Source organism: Aquila chrysaetos, chromosome 5 (assembly GCF_900496995.4).
Source record: "Aquila chrysaetos chrysaetos chromosome 5, bAquChr1.4, whole genome shotgun sequence".
Classification (NCBI taxonomy): Eukaryota; Metazoa; Chordata; class Aves; order Accipitriformes; family Accipitridae; genus Aquila; species Aquila chrysaetos.
Genome location: NC_044008.1, coordinates 15,320,700 through 15,339,241, shown reverse-complemented (window position 1 = coordinate 15,339,241; position 18,542 = coordinate 15,320,700). Strand labels below are relative to the sequence as shown.

Genomic DNA, 18,542 nt, shown 5'->3' with positions numbered 1-18,542 from the left:
ACATGGGATATTTTTAATGTTGTCTCAACTTTTATTTGGTCTTCTTGACTAGCTATGTTTTGCTATTTAACCCCAGAGTATCATTAGTACTGTGTGCTTATACTTTGTCTGCTTGAAGGAAATAGTGCCTGAGGAACAGTCATCGAACCATAGGTTTCCAACAAATAGACTATCAAAGGACAACATATTTATATCATTAAGAGGAGGATTTAATTCAAAAATTCATTAGATCTGTAAGACCGTAACTGAGGTCCATCCACATCAGGCCTCTGCAACCATATTGCCTTTGTAAAACGTCCGGTGAAGAGTTTGATGACAGAAGTGTAGGGTGGCCTGTGAAACATTTTGAATGTCACATCAAAATGTCTGTGAAACAACTCATTGCATGTAAGCCAATGCTTAAATATCAAACATATTCTTTACTTCAGTTGCCTTTAGTTGTCAGGCATGTCACTCACTATACCCAAACACCTGCTAGGGCCTTTGAGATCCATTTGGACTGAGTACAGAATTTGCAGTGCTTATCAGAAGATACTATCTTTGACTCTTCCAGGTTGGGATGGGAATCTTATTAGAACAAAGCTCCTCGCAAAGCGAGCACATCGACGTGAGGAGCTACAAGAGACTTCCCTGTACAATAGATGAGACACAATTGATTTCTGGCACTCCACTTCCAGCCTCAGCCAGAAATACAAGACGAACAGGCTTGCTTTCTTCTGTGATTTCAACATGTCTGCTTCCTGTACGGGCTGGAAATAGGACATACCATAACAACTGTCAAAATATTTCAGAACCTCAAGCAAGGTGTGATTGGAGCCGGCTTCTGGAAGCAGCGAGGCCTTGGGGAGCCACGCGAGCAGGCCGATTTAGGGCCCAAACATGACCTCCACCAAAGGCATCGCAGCGTGACCCTCACTCAAACCTCTTGTCTGAGTGGCCCCAAACTTTCAGAGCTGGGCTGAAGTAAACTCGAGTGGCTCCCAAATGCCAAGGGACAGTCCGTCCAGGCTGAAATCTTTATTCTTCTGTTCTGGCAGCCCTTGGGGTGCCTCCCCTCAGCCCACTCAGGCACACCACCTGGCCCTGCCAGGGATGAGTCCCCATTTACAGCGGGGATCAGCGAGCTGCTGGGAGAGGGGGACAGCCTGTGCGCCTGCACTTGTGGAAAATGGCGGGAGGGGAGGCAGGCCTCTGCGCTAAGGGAAAGGGGCCTCCAGCCAGGGCCAGGGCAAGGCTGGGAAGGACTGCTGGCTTCCCAGGGAGAGGCAGAGGAGAGCTGGCTGCTGAAGGGAGGGGAGAAGGAAAGGGGGCTTTCCCCAAGCAGGTGAGGAAGCATTTAGAGAGGAGAAGAGGGCAACTCCAAACAGCTTTGTGAGGAGAGAGGCAGGTCACTGATGAGAGGTGGGGAGACAACTCAGGGCTGGGAGAGATACATCTGTATGGGAAAGACCTGTTCTCCACTGAGGGACGCAGGGGAGAAGAGAGGCTCCTAAGTGCAAAGCAGTTAGGATAAACAGCAAGGCAGGGCATATTAAAAGACATGATAGTGTTTGGTGAGGCAGCTAGGCCCAAGTGGGAGGGCGGTGAGTGAGAGGCTAGGAGTGAAAAACAGGCTCCAAGATGGTGCTTCAGCGGAGCGACCTGGTGGGAGATGAAAACCCTCCCTGCAGTGTTAGGGTAAAAGTGACAGAAAAGAGAGAACACAATTCAGAAAAGGGAAGGGTTTGGGAGAAAGAGGGCTATGAACAGGAAAATATGGCATCTACGTTGAGAAGGAACAGAAGAAAATTGATTATGATGCAGTAAAGGAGACGCAGTAAGTTGCTGTTGTGTGCTGCCAAAACACACAAACATGGCTGGTGAATGGAAAGTTATAATATACATTATTCAGCAGGGCAAACTTAATTTTTAATGAAAGTATATTTCTATGCCTACCTCATGAGAAATGTGTGAAGATCTTTGGGGACCCATGTTTTGTGGTTTTCGTTATTCACATGGGCACTGTGAGAGAGCAAAGCTTAGGAATGTAGCATGCTGTTTGAATGCAGACTTAATACTGAGGCAAGGTAACTTTCTCCATCCCCAAGTGGTTTTGTATCTCAAAATCTAAAGAACTTTGCCATATCTTTCAAAAATGCAGGGAACTCCTACAAGTTTCTTCTTTTCTGTCCTAACTGGATGGTTAAGAGCCTTCCTCTACAGTCTGGATATGGCCTTCAAAAATATTATTGTTGCTGTTATTTACCTAGCAACTGTTTCAAATAAAACAAAACAGATAAATATTTAATAAGTAAAATACAAGTGATTCGCTGCACCAGTGCTAGATATGCTAATTTTAAGAAGCAGTACGAAACATGCACTGACAGTGTTTTAAAACAATTCCCCTGTGATCTTTCCCAAGTACCCATCAATACAGGGAAATTGAATTTTAGCCTGTCAAGTGCTCTTTGACCTGTCATTCATGTCTCCCATCTTCCCAAACAGCCACACAGTTGAGAATCTACCTCTCAGTCTTCTGCAGTGAATGCACTCCCCTGACCCGGTCTAATCCTCAGTTTCTTGCCATAAGTCCACCTGATGGAAGTGTTAGACCACAGACCTTGGGTAGTGTGTTTTAAGAAGTGAATTTGAGATCCATGTTTCATACAGGTTGTACGATATTGCTGAGACTGGATGTTCAGGTGTTTAGTGGAGGCCAGGACATGGGGAACATTCTTGCGGGAGAGAAAATATTGGAAAGGAAGATGGGTCTGAACTGAAGTCTCAGACTCCTAGCTGAAACCTGAAACTCTTGCAGAAAAAAATGAAAGTGCTTTGCTTCTTACAAGCAATTGGTAAGTCCCCATGTCCAGTGACGATGCATGTCTGCACTGTACAAAGCAGTCCTATGATACACTGTTAGTAACCATTACTAGCTTTGGTATCAGAAACACTCCAGCTATGGTAAAACAGTAGATAAGATAAATTATCCTCTTGAAAAGCAGGATAAATTAGCTGTAGTACAGTGCTATGTTAATGCATTTAGACTATAACCAACGCCTGAGCAAAATTGTTTAGAACAAGCTTTTAGACGCTGGAACTGAAGGACGCACAATTTATTTTTTCACACTGCTTGCATGCATAACTATTTTGGGTTTGAAATGTGTAGTAACTGTTAATTTCCACCTCTAGCTCATGGCCTTTTTTTGGTAGCATTTTTTCTTTAAAATTCCCAGAGTTCACTGTAATAAATTATCTTACTGTGCATTTTTTGTTCATAGATCTGTGCAGTATACCTCTCTTCAGATTTCCCATTTCATCTGATTAGTGCTGCTTAGTGTTTCAAGCATTGTTTTGTTCTGGGTGAAGCAATTCGCAACACTTGTTCGAGAAATATGTTTTTGTTGGGATACAAGAGTATCTCACTTAGAATTTTTTTTTCAGTTCTCCATTTTTCTGACTGTTTCTTTTTTAAGTGCTGGCTTCTTTGGCTAAGACGGAACCAAAAGCTTAATTTAGATTTTTTTTTCTTGTGTTAGTTCAGAGGACAGTAAAATAGGTTTCTCTGCTATAAGTGCCTATTTAATACAGTTTTCTAGCTCAAGTCTTCTATGATGGCACTCACATGGTGTTTGAGACACCTTCTGAAATTACGGAGATCAGAAATAGTACAGGGACTGAACTTCTTGCCAGAGTGACTCTAGAGAGACTGGCTCATAGTGGCTTTTACATTTGGCTTGTTAAGTGCCAAGTTGTTTTAATGGCCATCCTGTATGCATCTTTTTGCAGAAACCTAGATACAGGACTTTTTAAGTATCTGTTTAATTTAATGAATTTAGCTACTCTAATTATCACATAGCAGACTGGGATGCTACACTGCATTAAAAAAAAAAAAAAGTTTCACAATCAGTTTCACCAGAGAAAGGCAGGACTATCTATCTGGGTTTTGCGCCTTCTCAATACAAACTTCTCTGGTATCTTTTCCCCTGAGGTGCAGCTATAGTATTAAATAGAAACTTCATTCATCCACTGTGGAAAGAGAGACTACAGATAGATAATCTACAGGTTAAAATTAGCAAGAGTGTAAAAATCCACTATAAAAATAATTTGCACACAAGTCAACAATAAGTTAGTTTTACACTTCTCAAAATCCTGGAGGAGGATTGAAGTTTCTGTACTTCTGTGACTGACAGCCAGCTAGTTTGCTGGTGCTCTTCTTATGCAAACTCCATCACTGACCATCTTTAAGGAAGTCCCGTGATTCGTTTACTGTTCCATACCCACCAAAGTAGATACCTAGGTTTATAAAACTGTCTGCTATGTAATAATTTCTGCTATATAAGACAGAATCACTACTGTGGTAAATCCATTGCAAAATAGGATCCTGAGAAGTACTAATGAATCTCTTGCCAAACCGCTTAAATCATGACGACTTTGTCTCAAGAACATCATATGTTTATAATCTTGTTATGATACTGAAGCCTTATACAGCTGGTTTTTTGTAATACTTTTGTAGCCAGTTTAAAGTCATCTGGTGCGCTTATTGCCAGGTATACATGATTTAAAGCTGAGGGTCACAAATTTTTGTTGTTGTTGCTGCGACTACACATGCGCCTTCAGCAAACTCATGATGTGTTCTCAGTGTACGACAGTGGAGTTGAAATGGAATCATGTCATTATTTATCTGTACATGGTGACGACATATGATAGCCACATGTGAGAATTGCTGTTTTAGTTTGTTATCTCTTAACATTTAGATCCTGAAAATTATATAAATGTTGGACTGATGTCCGCATAAGCCAAAGATTGATACACAGCTTTGGATCTCTTCTAAATGTTGTAACTTTTCCTGTGCTTTTATAAAACCCAAGTCTTTAACTATAATTCTAGTAAGTAGATATAGGAACATACCATTTTTATCTCCTGGTTACTTAGTGGAAAGCTTGCATTTGGAGATCATCTTATTAAAAGACCAGTGATACATGGATTAAAGATTAGAGGTAAGGTTTCATCCATATTTGCTGCTTATTAATTAAAGGCCTTAATTTGCTTACAGTTTACTTTTTTAATTCCATGTTACGATTGGATCACTGTAGTATTTAGAAGCTGCAACCAAGATCAAGGCTGCATTATATTAAATTCTGAAAAACCACATAGTAAAAGGAAGCCTCTACTTGGCAGTTGAAATAAAACAAGATCCACAGGGACTGAGGAGGGAAAGAAGTACCTTTCCTGACTGACTTAATTATTTTTCTATGGTGGAGTGACTTGTTCAAGGTCACAGAAGAATTAAATTTCTGTATTGGTGAGCAGGTGGAAAAAAACCAGAGGATGTTTAATCTGGACTTTCATGTGCAGTTTTTTTACCAATTATTTCCTATGGAAATAAGTCTTCTGTGATGATGTTTGTGCCTTTCCCTCCCTTTTTTCCTCTCCACTCATAACTTTTGCAACCATTGTTTAATAAAAGCAAATTTGAAAGAGGAGTAAAAGTCTTAAATAGAATTGTCTTTCTACAAATTTTGTGAAAGCACATGCCAGGAAAAGGGAGGAAGAAACGATCCGAATGCCCTTGCTACAGTAAAGCTGCAGCCTGAGTTCACATTCACAAGACAGAACTACACACATCCCCAGCCATGGGAAAATCTTCTATAATGTCAGATCAGCTCTCTTCCTATTTCGCTATAGGGCTCCAGAGCATAACACACAGTTGTCCATGCTACATACACTAGTTTCATTTGGCTCCAATCTGGAGTGAAGTTAAGAAGTGTTCTTGGGGAGGAGCCCTGGTGCAAAACGGAGGCTACTTTTCTGCAGCTTCAGGAATTGCACCCTACAAGCCAACAGAGACAAACATATCTATAGTTTGCTCATGGACGGGGTTCATTCCTCGGTGCAGATCCTAGAGGTAGCATAGATGTAATCAAAGCAGAACTTGCACTTTTCAAACAAAAGATGCTGCTTATTGGATAGCAGGTATATCTGTCGATTGTGGAACCATTGGTTTAATGATGATGTTGCTCTTGAATACATATGGTAGGGAGGATGAGGAATTCCTTTAGGAAGGCTTTGGAAACCTTTCTCTCGAACTGTAAGTCACTGGATTGTTTCTTTTTAGGAAGGAATTGGTGCATCTTGCATCTTTGATTTTATGCTAATTTTCCTTCATATGGTCTGTTCCTGTTAGAGCCTAGACTGTAGCTCTGCAGTGTGTCACGGTAAGCAGCATGTAGATTAGTGCCATGTGTTAAAGTTGGAAAGTTTCTTCACTTTTTTTGCTTGGTTTGTGGCAGCTTGTATTAAATAGTTTCCCCCTCCCCTTTTTTCTCAGTTGTGTGGTTAGGAATTGCTTTATTGCTTGTGTATCGTGTGGCAGTGTTTAATATTAGTTACGACGTTTGGCCATACATACTTCCCTGACATCTTACGTCAGTTTTCATTGATGGGGATTTCCTGGGTGCTCACATACCCTTTTTTTTTGCATCTTCTCTGCAGATACATGTCTTGGGTAATCACAGAAGTGTTACGGTATAAGCTGTGCAGTGTAACTTCTTTAATTATGGGACTATCTGGCCGCTATCAAGACTTTTGCTCAGCTATCTTGCAGTGAATTTGAGCACAAGTGCCAAACATGGTTGACTATTAATTTCATGACATTTATCATTCTTCCTAAGGAATTCCATCTTGCTATTCCTGACCAGTTTTATGTGTAGTGTGCAGAGTTTTCAACCTCAACATAAGCAGTTTCTGTCTATTCTTTATTTTTTTTCCTCATTGATGATTATGTCTCCTTATAATTAAAAACATCAATCATATCCATTCCCAGCTGAATTTTGCTAGACCAAGTCAAGCTCTTCTCATATGATAGACTCTTAATTCCTCTGATCATTCCGATAACCACTCTTTTTTGTAGGAAGATTAATTTAAACTGGTGGCTAGATCTGTACTTAATATTCCAGAATAGGTCTTGCCAGGGCTTTGTATTATACCACAACTACCTTTCCTGCTTCTGGAAATTCCATGTATAATACATGGAATTAAGGTCACACATCTTATGGCTGCTTCATGTTAGCTGCTAATAAGCCTGCTGCAATTGACTGGTTCTCTTTTGAGGCACACTTTGGTGAGCTTTCTCCTTCTTTGACTTGTTTTAATTGTATTCCTGTCATTTCTTGTAGCTAATGTTAGATGACTGGAGGCACTCTGGCCAGGCCATACGGTATGAAAGCCTTTAGGCTTGCCTCCGGGTATTAAGGATGGGACTTGCATATTCCAGCTACTTTTTGGAAGAAGTGGAGTGTGAATGCTGTCTGTATTTAATACTGCATCTGTTGACAGTGTACAAAAAGCAAAGGCTGTTTGTCCTTTACCCCAAACGTTTATCCATTTTAGCACTGTAAAAAGCCCAGTCTTAATGAAACTGTACGAAATTTACTTAAATGCATTGTAGACTGTAGTACCATGTACCTTTCTGCAGGCAGCAGTGCTGACTTCAGCAACTCCTGTCCTGCCGCTCTGGCCACTGCTCCAACTCCTGAGCAGGCCCTAAACGCTATTCTTTTTTCTTGAGTCTAGATTAATTCCATGCTCTGCTTCAGCATTGTCCCACAACAGTTTGAACCAGCAAAAAGTGAATGGTGACAAAGGGTCTTAAACGAGTGGCTGGGAAGAGAGGTAGGACGGGGAAGGGACCACGTAAAGCCCGCACCACCACTCCGAGAAGTGTGTGTTGAACCGTAAACTTCAGTCGTCAGTACTCTGCTGGGGCTGTACAGCTGTATGAAAGATGCTGCATGTGGAGTCAGTGAGGCTGCTTAAATGAAACCAAGTCCTTCACCAGCGGTGTTTGTTTGGCTTAATAGGCGTGAGCTGGAGCAATAGGCTTATGCTGTAACTCCTTACCCAAATTAGGTATACTGCGTGCAAAAATGTTCACAGGAGTGTTATTTTCTATTCTTACCTCGATGGTGAAATAAACCAAGAATGACAGAGTCCTAAAAGTAAATGAAAAGCATGTACATCCCACTGGTTATGTATAGCGAGATGAAAACCTGGGTATTATTTGAGAGGAGCGGGACCTCTGAGTTCAGAGCTGTGGCACCATAGCCTAAAACACCAGAACAAGAAAAAACCCATTTGCAAACAGATGAAAGCCTGTAGCCAAACACAGATTAGGTAGCATTTGGACAACAAAATGGCTGTGGTTGTGGTTATAGGTGATCCACAGGAGCGAAGCTGGAAGAAGTCGGGGGGTGGGGGGAGCCCCAACACCGCAATCCGGGGCCCTTTCCGGGCCGCGGGGGCCGTGCCGCAATTACCGAAAGCGCGTCCCAGGGACTTACTGCGGGGCGCGGCGAGACGCGGGGCGCGCAACCCCGGGGCGCGCAACGCCAGCGGCTGCCTTCCCGGCGAGGCTCTTCGGCCGCCGGCCCCGCTCCCCTCGGCTAGGCGAGGCGAGGCGAGGCGAGGCGGCGGCTCCGCCGGGCCGGGCCGCGCCGGGCCGGGCCGCGACGCTGCGCGGGGGCGCGGAAGGGCAGCGCGGGTCCGGCGCCCCCCTCGGGGCGGGCGGCAGGCCCGGCTGCCGGCGGCGTCGCGGGGCGCGGCGCGCAGGCGCGGGGGGCGCGGGCATGCGCGCTGGGCGGCGGGGAGCCCGATCTGATAGGGAGCAGGGGCTGACACTACCCCCGTGTGGGCGGCGGAACGTCCCGAGGATGACGTGCGGCGTTCTCGAATCCCGTGTCTCGCTCGCTCGCTCGCCGCCGCCGCCGCCGAAGGAAACGGGAAAAGCAACAAGGAGGCAGGAGCAGGCGCGGCGCCATGGCGGCCCTGGAGCGGCCCGTGCCCAGTCCCGAGGCGTTCCTGGGCCAGCCCTGGGCCGCCTGGGTGCGGGAGGCCGCCCCCCCCGCACGCGCACGGCGCCGCCCCCCCGCACAGTAAGGGCAGGGACCGGCCCGCGGCTCGGCACGCCGCTCCCCTCCCTCGGAGCGCACGCAACGGCGGCGGGGCCGGGGGCCGGGGGCCCGGCCGGGCCGGGCCACCCCCCCCCCCCCTCCGCCCTCCCCGGGGCCGCGCCGCGCGGCGGGAGGTGCCGCCCCCCCGGGCGCTCAGCTGACGCGCCGAGCCCCCGGTGCCATGTGTGCGGGAGGCGCTGGCGCACGCCGCGCCGCGCCGTGCCGTGCCGCGCCGCTGCCCCGCGGCGCGGGCTCCGCCGCTGGGCCGGCGCCGCGGTGGGGGAAGGGGGCGAGGGGGAGGATGCGCGGCGCGGAGGGGCCGGAGGATGCTGCGGGGGGGGGGGCCGGAGCGTGCTGCCGCGGGGGGCCCGGCGGTTCCGCTCCCTGGCAGATGCTCCGACCATTGTGCTTTTGCTGTCGCAAATAGAAACACTGCTCACCTCCTCACCTCTCCTCCTCCCCCCGCCAAACAATAAATGCACACCTCTGGGCCCTCGGCGCTTCCTGACTCTGCTTCTCTTCTGCAGGTGTAGATCTAGAAGAGACTGGAAAGGAGGGTGGAAAAAGCAGGGAGGTTATGAGGCTTAATAAAGAAGGTAAGTGGATAGTGCTGGCACACCTCTCTACCTGTCTGTCTCTTGGTGGCTGTGGGTGACTGTGGTTTGGCCTTGACAGGGTAGTCTAATAGCATATGGATCTCTCTGCCGCGAAGAATGTTTCGGGGTTGGATACGCGCAGGTGACTGTCGCTGTGTCAACTTCTCCTGAAGTACGAGGATAACAGGTGTATGCGTGCGACTGACAGACTTGGTAAAAGATAAGGCAATTTTAAGTCAAAAGACAACTACACATCAGTGGCCATATTGGATTTTTTTCAAGGACCCCGTGCCTTGGTGCAGTGTTTCACTTTCTTCTGTGTGAAGATAAGCATATAAACCCGTGCATCGACTTTAAACGTTATATTATCATTAGCGACTGTAGCGGAAAAACATTTTCACTCGTGGAGAGAAATGGTCTGTTACAATCTTTGAGTTCATTCGCTTTAGCTCAAGTCACATCTTATTCTTTTATTCTCACTGCTGAGCGTGACTTGCAGTCAGCTGAGGGACCAACGTCTAATATTATCTTAACGTGAGGCTAAGCCATGCATATTATGCAAAACAAAATATAATAGATCGTTTTGGCCATAAGGTTTTCTGGTACCATAAGTATGAACAGGCAAATTCCAGGCTAATGGTATTTGCTAATATGCCATGTCTGACACAGTTCTGTCAGTTGCGGGAGGAGAAACTTCAGTGGTGAGTGTAGGCAAATCAAATTTACACATTTCGTTTGTGACGTGCGTCCTTAACGTCATGCTGGGGTAACACCTAGTGCAACTAGTGAAATGGTTTGAGACTTATTTTCGTATAGCTTTCTGTTTGTTTCTGTTCTGTTAAGAAAGCGGTATACATATACAACCCTTCTGCCGTGAGAAACATGTCTTGTGAAGTCAGTTCATAATGAATGATCCCATCGTAGTGAAACTTTGGTGTGACTTACTGATGCTGAGAGAAATCCCGCTGTTACCTGTAATGTCATCATATATATTCTGAAATTAATGTTAAGTTTCTCGTTATATTATAGTTTTCATTACACGTGCGTTCAATTTTGAGCGTCTTGGCAGCTTAAAGGAATCTTGTGTTTTCTAAACAAGCTCTTGAAGAAAGAATGAATTAATCAGTAATGTAGACTTGTGTGATAAACTATAAAATTACATGGAGGACACATTAAATAAAATTATTTAAAATACCATAAAACCTCCCTTTTGAAAGACCTTTATAGCGATGCCAACCTTGATTGTGTTCCTGTCTTGATTATTAGGTGCCTGAACCTCTCTATTTTGTGAGCCCAAAAATAAGTTAGAGGCAGAACTGGGATTTTCATGTAGTATATTTGTAGGTAAAAGGTTCAAGGCTCAAACAGTTTGTATGTCTATCAGTAATGTTGAGCATACATTTGATTCAAAAGTAATCAAACAAAAATCGTGCTACTGGAGCTTGGCCTTCATAAGGAGTTCAATTTGTTGAGATAAAATTTTTTGCGCCTAGAAGTCCTTGAACACAAATTCTTATTATAAGCTTATTTGAGACATAAAGTTCAAAGCACATCCGTATTCCTTAGTCATACATAATATGCAAATTGTTTCCTAGAACGAGTCAGTTTAGATTATCAGCTCTAGTCTCTCATTGTTTGTTTCTTGTGGGGTTAGAGACTCCATCAAAGGAGCTCTATTTAAACTCACTATCCAGAAAAATTATTTCCAAACAAAGTATAATGTCATTGCTGACGTTATGATAGTGACAGGTGTGAAGCACTTATTAGCTTTTATAGTACTTGCATTGTAATACAGTTTAAAAAAACAAAACTGACTGCTATATTTAGAAAATAAAAAGCTTTAGGAATTTTATCACTTCCAAGTAGTAACTTGCTTTGGATCACTTAGCAAGAGCTTTCATGAAGTTTGAATAAATTAGTATGTGTTGAAATATTTCTACTGTATTCACTTAAGCAGTCTGTTAATACAGGTGTTTTCACCACACCCATCTGTGTGTCTGAACACCCACTGTAAATCTTCCTTAAGCCTCACTATCCTTATTAATAAATGTGGGGAAAAATTTGAAGAGTTAGATTGGTCTGCAGAAAACACCTCTGCTATACGTGCAGAAATGCTTGTGCATTTATTTTCATCTTGCACATGTCTGTTGCGTGACGTGATGACTTTTTTTGTCTGCTTTGTTCATAGACAAAGGGTCATGGTCGTGGTAGGTCTTAATCCCAAACCCAACTCATTTTTCTTTGCAATCTTACCTACTTGAGCAGGCTGCCTCATGGCATTTGTGGTGCCAGGAGATCATAAGCGGTGTCTTAGAAAAATCAGACTTTACTTCTATAAGGTAACTGGGGAATGATGGACAGACAAGACTTTAAGTATCATGACCTGCTAGATAAAGATAAATCTGATCTCGCCACATTTACTTTTTATAATATTTGTCTGCGTTTTGTCAACTTTAGTCGATGTGACCAGGTTTACATGGCCATTCCCTTGTAAGCAGTTAAGCAAGAAGCCTTTTTAGACTAGTGAAACTGTGTGTGGAAAACATGGTGGGGGGAAGGGGTGGGAAGACGGTGGTGTCCTCCAGATCACGACAAGGCGTTTCTCTTGGTTTTGTAGAAAAATTATGTCAGATGTCAAAAAGTGCTTCCAGCTAGCTTCGTCCCTGCATCGTTGCCTCCTTTCTGGTTGTGTACTATATGTGTTTAGAGTGATGGGCTCTCTTCCTCCTCCTCTTGACCCAGGCAGGGACCTGGGAGGCAGCATTCCCCAGTGGTAGTGGGGAGAAACACTGCCAAATCTCTGCTGCCGAAGTGGTTGATGCTACTTAGCACATCCCTGGGCAAAGGGGTCGCAGTCTGGCTATGCTGTTCATTTCCATAATGCAAGAGATGCACCGAGGCCATGTGCCCCATCTTTAGGGCAGAAGTAAAGATGAAGAAATATTGCTCGCTGCTTTCGTTTATTCTACAGTGTCTATGTAGGCAGCACAGAGGGAGAGAAATTTCCTGAAGGTTTGTTCAGTTTTGTAGATGGAATTGCCTTTTGCATGCTAATACTCACTTTATGTTTTCCTTTAGCAAATACAGTATGTCCATGGTTGACTTTTACTGGCATGTAGATTTGTGGAGAGGGCATTACAAAGTTGCAGGTGTTCACAGAAAGTGAAAAATTTTATGCATAAATGTTTGGGCCGGAAAAAACCCCAACTTATCTGCTTATCTAATCAGGGAACAGAAACAGTATTGTGTAACTTATCTGACAAATCACTACCAACCAACTGGCTTAGCTGAAAGAGGGGTTATCAGAATTGGAGCAGCATTTAGAATTTATATTGAATTTTTAAAAGTTGAATGGTGTATATGAAGAATTGAAGATTTTCTTGTAGATAGCATGCATAGTAAAAGGAGTCTATATTGGTTTGACAATTTGTGTCCTGTAAAAAGTCACAGTAACTGTATGCCTGAGATAGATGCAGTGATCTTTTATTATCAGTCATAACCTCTAACTGATTTTAGATTAATTTTGGAGGCGTATGTTTTACTTTATACAGTATTTAAGAAAATAATAGAAGGATGTCATTTTTTCGGTTTTATGTACAGAACTCTTATTAATACCAGTTTAGTAAATGTGCAAGCATTAAGTTCTGTGAGTATTTCTAGGTAGGCACAGGCTGTAAAGGAGCAAAATATATCCTGTGTATCTTCGTGAACTACAGCAGGGTTAAATATGACCTATGGGATTTAGATCTATATCTGGGTGCTTGGTGTCATAGTCAACTTCAGTTTCTCAGTTCAGTGGGTTTGTATTATTGAGGTTTCAATCTGATAATGTGTGTGTTTTGTCTTAGATAATCTTTTCACTAACCATACTGACTCATTGTTTAACATTAAGGATGTTACGTAAAAAACTCTGTTCTGTTTTTCTGATGTTGTGTTAAAATTACAGATTTTCTATTATTATTGCTCAGCCCCAAACTTGACTGTTTTACTTGATGATTACACATGCAAACTGGAGTTTTAGATCTATTGGATAGTTGTTTACAATATATTTTTTCTATTTTGACTTCCCACATAAATATCTGATGGAAAGCTTTTTGGTAAATCCTTTGGCAACATCAGAACAAAATTAAAGGGATACTGATTAGTTTTGCTTTTGGTATTTTCTTATTTTTCAGAATATTATCTTGATGATTTTATCATTCTTCATGGAAAAATAAGAAGTTAAGGAGGTTGGGCGATGGTAGGGAACACTTGTATAGGAAAAAAAGGATGTAGCATACAACATTCTACATTATGAAAAGCAAGAGGAAGAGAACCAAAATTATTTGTGAGGAGATTGTGAAAGAAGACAAGACAAAACCAGCTGGTTAATGTAAGCACAGGGATTGGAGTTGATTTTTTTTTTTTTTTTAATTATTATTTATTTTGTTCTTTACTAGTGGTTTGCCAATGATGCTGTTTGTCTCCTTTAAAAACATATCAAACAAAAACTTAAGAATAAAACATTCTTGTTTTTCTTAGCCGCCTTCATCTTTTACCTTTTTGTGGTGGTAGGGAATGTTGGAATGGTCTGAGAGGGAAAGAAAATTATAACAAAGTTTTAAACACATACCCCAAAAGAAGGAGGTGAGGTTATTGAATTTAGACCACCTTAGTTGGTTAATTTGTGGTTGGTTTTGGTTTTGGTTTTGCAGTGGGCAAAGGAGAGGGGTGAATGTTGTTTAATTTTCTTTCTCTTCCCTATAAGCTAATAAGGTCTTCCAGAGATACTGGTTCTTAAACAGATGTAATATTCAGGTGGAGCTTGATGAGTGAAAGAACTGAGAATTGGCAGGGTAAAAAACTGTGGCTGTTGTCAAGAGAAACTTTTTCTTACCATTCTTATCTTTATGCTGGGAATAAGAACAGTGAGCAAAGGTCCCCATGGGGGTTTTCTTTAGGATGAGAAATGACAGTGGAATTGAATTCTGGTGTGCATTCTGGTGTTTAAATGCCTGATCAGTTCAGTATATGATATCTGACTCCAATATTATTTCCACCCCTCCACCCCCCCATGGACACCTTCTGCAGGGGGGTGGCGTGGATCCTGGTTGTGGCTGTCACCTCATTTAAAGTGTCCCAAGGAATGGTGACAGAGGAAGAATGAAACATTATGTATGATAGTGCCCAGAAATGTAGTCAGAATTGTAGTTTATCCTCATAGTTACACAGTTGTTTTCTGAAACCTATGGTTTTGTTTGTCATCCCTCACACTGGATAAAAAGAGTGGCATAATGATAAGGTTCTCTGATCAGACATTCTGTGTTTTGAATCAGGATTTTGATGTTATTCAATATGTATCTAAACCTGTTGTGTTATAAATGAGTTCTTTAAAAATTCTGGGTTTGTTAGGTGGCACATATCTTGATGGAGTTCAGGTGATATTTCTCCCAGTATTTGTGCAACAGTTATTCTCCTGTAGTTTAAGGTACCTCTTTTGATCACTGGGCGGGGAAACCATGTGTGATTTTCTGTCAACTGACAGCACTGTCACTAAAGATGTGTATCCTGGCATTCCTTCTACTTGCTGTAATTTATAACCAGACTTGAGAAAGAGGGAAATTATGCGTTTACTAGAGTGTACCCCAAGCCCTGTTGTCACTGCAGAAAGTGAAATGACTTCTTGTATCTAATTTTGATTGAGATCTAAAAACACGTGTGTGTTTTCTTGTTGATCTTCCACTGCATGTGGTTAATAGTTTATAGATGAAATACAGGTTTCCATGTATAAAAAAAGACTACACAAGAGTTGAACCATTTCCACTGTGAAATGGAGTAATTTCCTTGAAATGGGCCTTTTATTCTAGTTAATTAAAAATTAGGTCATTATCAGGTTCTGTTTTACCTTTGGGGCAAAAAATGTTAGCCGTTTAACCAAGGCTGAGGTATATGAGATGGAAGCAGTGGAAAATCCTGTAGAAAACATGTTTCAAATCACATTTTGTGTGGATCACAGGAGTCTTGTAGGCAGAAAGCGTAAGTTTCTGGTGGTCCTAGTTTAGATTTATAACACTGCATGCATTACTAAGAAGGATCACCTTCAGCAAAAATAGTATATCAATATGAGTATTTCTTAAAGAGTTAACTCCACCATAAGGTTACATGAGTGCCATGACAACTTGTTATTAAGAGTAATTTTGGAATAACTAGCAAGAAAGATTTTCAGTTTGTATGGTCCTGGATTAAGTTACTGAATCTTTCTGTCTTCCAAGTTCAACTTGGTGCAGAAGTTCTTCAGCTAGTCCTTGAAAAAGCTGATTCAGGAGTTAATGGTGCAGGATGCCAGGTGAAGCTAGTGTCTTTAGGTGATTTATATGCCAAAAAACTTGTGGTGATTGCTGTCGTGACGCAGTAAGGGTGACAGAGGTGTCTCAGCAAGTCTATAACAAGAAGTCTTTGATGGTACTCTTGCTGGATGAGAAAGAAAGATGCTATGTGGGTAAACTGATGCAATTTTTTATCGTAGTGCTGTGCAGCTGTCTAAGCTGACTCGAACTGGAGATGGAATCCAGTGCAGTTACTTAAGACCGATGTGGTGCAGAGGAAAACCAACTATTGCATGCATCATTTCTCTCTTTTTCTTTTTTTTGTCCCTTTCTATGGTTGAATGTTGATGATTTTAAGGGAGTGGGTTTGTCATAACTTGTTGTATGGCTTAATAAAAGTTATGCTTGAAGGCCGCTGAAGTTGCTGGAGGAGTGGGCTTTCTGATTGCTCTTGGCCTTGTACTCAATAGAAACAGAGATATCTTCCTTAGTTCTGAAATGTTGTGTTTATTCAACAATTTCCTTTCATATTTTACTAAGTTATATTAATCATACAGCCCTTAAGCCCAACACATCTTCCTATTTATCTGTATTCTTGACAGCAGTTAGAATTTGGAATTATGTGGTCTTCCTGCTTTCTGGTTTCTGTGTGTGCATGTATTTATAAAACGTGTGGTGTTTGGCAAAAAACAAGTGGAGTTTTCCCGGATCAGAAGGAGCATCAGCCAGAAGTAGCAAAGAACTTGAAGACAAAAGTTCTAGGTTCTGCACAACTTCTGGTACCAATGCACGTCTAGTGCAGTTTCACTTAATCCTCAGGCCCCTCCTGAATCATCTGTAAAACGGAAGCAGTTGTATTGTGACAGAGCTGTGCACAGTACACAAGGGGTTTAGGCTTGCTTCCCTTTCCGTTCCCTTGGAGCAGGTGTTCAGCACAAGAGACAGAAGGGTGACTGATGAAGTAACATCAAGATGTAAGAATGACTGGCAAAGGGCAAGAGTTCATGGGGTTTGATTCTGTGTGGTGATCTTTTCTGTGCTTTTTGTTTGTTTTAATTTTTTTCTAATATACAGTGTTTGATGTTTTCTGTTCAGTCATTCTTTTCCTTTTCCTACTGCAGGGGGCTAGATGTAGGAGGTGGGCAGAGACTGGGATTTGAAGTTATGTTTGGACTGCTAACATCATACAAGTAATAGTCGTTGACAAGTTTGTTGGATCAAAAGCGTCTTCTCTAGCAAGACAAAACAGGATGGGACTGGACCTCTCCAGTGGCAGAATAAGGTGACTTCACCTTGTCGTTGTTCTGAGCTGAAATGGTCAGAATGGAAGCAGAGGTTTACAGAGCTGTAAATCATCATGTGTGTTCATCTTTGAATCTCTGATAAGTATTCTGTCCTCAGGTGGCCTTTGGGCTGACCACTTGTGATTGTCCAGATTAGATAGATTATCAGGTGGTAGTTAGCATATCCAGTTATTTTTTAAGGTGCTCTTAGTTATGTCTCATTGAGACAGGATGCTACTGATGATTTAAATCTGAAAAGTTTGTTGGACCCACGCCACCACAGCAGCTACTGACAGAGCCAAAACCTTGTTTGTTTGGGGCTGCTAATGGAGACAGTCAGAGAACAATGATCTGGATTAATATAAGTAATTCATCTGTTACGGCCATGATGAGGGAGGCAGTATTATTATTTGCATGATCTTAATGCCTAGCAGCCCCATCAGAGACTAGATACTACTGTGCAGGGTACCAGCTCAGGGAGGAAGGGTGTGTGCATGTGCGTGTTGTGAAATCGTTGTGCTGCAGAGAAATAATTTTTTAATATATGACAAAGCAGGAGTTTTGATATTGACAAACAAAAGCACTTAGTTGCTCAACATGATAGGTGGTAGGCTTTAGCCTAAAGTGGCTTGCTTAAAACCGTGGCAAGGAAAGCTTTAAGGTGATGTTCAGAGGGCAGTGAAGTAGCTTTGCAAGAGCTTGGAAGGTATCCTTACTCAGGTGTGGAAGTTGGCCTGAATGAAAATACAGACTGGTTGTTAAAAGCTTAGTAAATGGATACTGACTTCATGGGCCAACTAGAAATGTGAGCAAATGGTGTGACAGCAAGTAGGATGTGGACAGTATAGTGTAGGTAAGACAGAGGAGCCTGGAAAGCAAAGATGAGTTGTTTCCAGTGTTTAAAGTTGGAATGGAGAATTGTGCATAGAAGGATGCAGAGAGAGTAATGGTAGATCAGTATGACAATATAGAAGAAAGAACTTTTGGAACAGTGTGAACAAGCAGGATAATGTTTGTCAAGACGAAAAAGAAGAAAATTTTAGTAACTAATGTGAGGTGAAGGCCCAGGCAAACCTTTAGCTCTGAAGATGTTTAGACAAGACTTTGTCCTAAGGATGCAAGACAGGAAGAATCGTTTAGATTTAGACGTAGCCTGAATGAACGGATCAAGAGAGAAGTCATTGTCAAAGATGACATAGTATTTCATATCTGAGTGATGGGCAAGATGATAATGCTGTCCACAGTGATCAAGAGAGGAGGTAGAGAAAAGAGGGTGGGAGAGCTGAGATCTAAGTTCTGTTCTAGCTGTATTGAGCCGAAGCTGACAGCTACTCAGTGACAAGAGGTGTCAGAAAGATAGACTGAGGTTTTTTTTGTTTAGACATAAATCTACTCTATTTGAGACCTATCTCCTCCTTAGGAGGTGAA

At 42.5% G+C, this 18,542-nt stretch overlaps 2 protein-coding genes across 9 annotated transcripts in view; one reads left to right on the top strand and one right to left on the bottom strand.

Moving 5' to 3' along the window:
- Positions 1 to 8,442, bottom strand: part of CDHR3 (cadherin related family member 3) — a 66,700-nt gene extending 58,258 nt beyond the window's left edge. Inside the window, exons 1-2 of the mRNA XM_030015954.1 lie at positions 8,322 to 8,442; positions 7,940 to 8,086 (exon numbers count right to left, since the gene is read on the bottom strand). The gene's annotated coding sequence lies outside the window, so the exon portion shown is untranslated. The remainder of the gene's footprint in view (positions 1 to 7,939; positions 8,087 to 8,321) is intronic.
- Positions 8,443 to 8,670: 228 nt separating this feature from the next.
- The window catches only part of ATXN7L1 (ataxin 7 like 1), a 132,206-nt gene continuing 122,334 nt past the window's right edge, over positions 8,671 to 18,542 (top strand). For 6 of the 8 annotated variants that reach the window (XR_005932321.1, XR_005932322.1, XM_030015943.2 and 3 more), the window contains exon 1: positions 9,458 to 9,526. Coding sequence is in view for 6 of the 8 variants with exons in the window: in XM_030015943.2 (XP_029871803.1) it covers positions 9,508 to 9,526 (19 nt within the window). In the remaining 2 variants the exon portion in view is untranslated. Of the gene's footprint in view, positions 8,913 to 9,457; positions 9,527 to 18,542 lie in introns of those variants that run through there. The other 2 variants (XM_030015952.2, XM_030015946.2) reach the window with 2 other exon arrangements.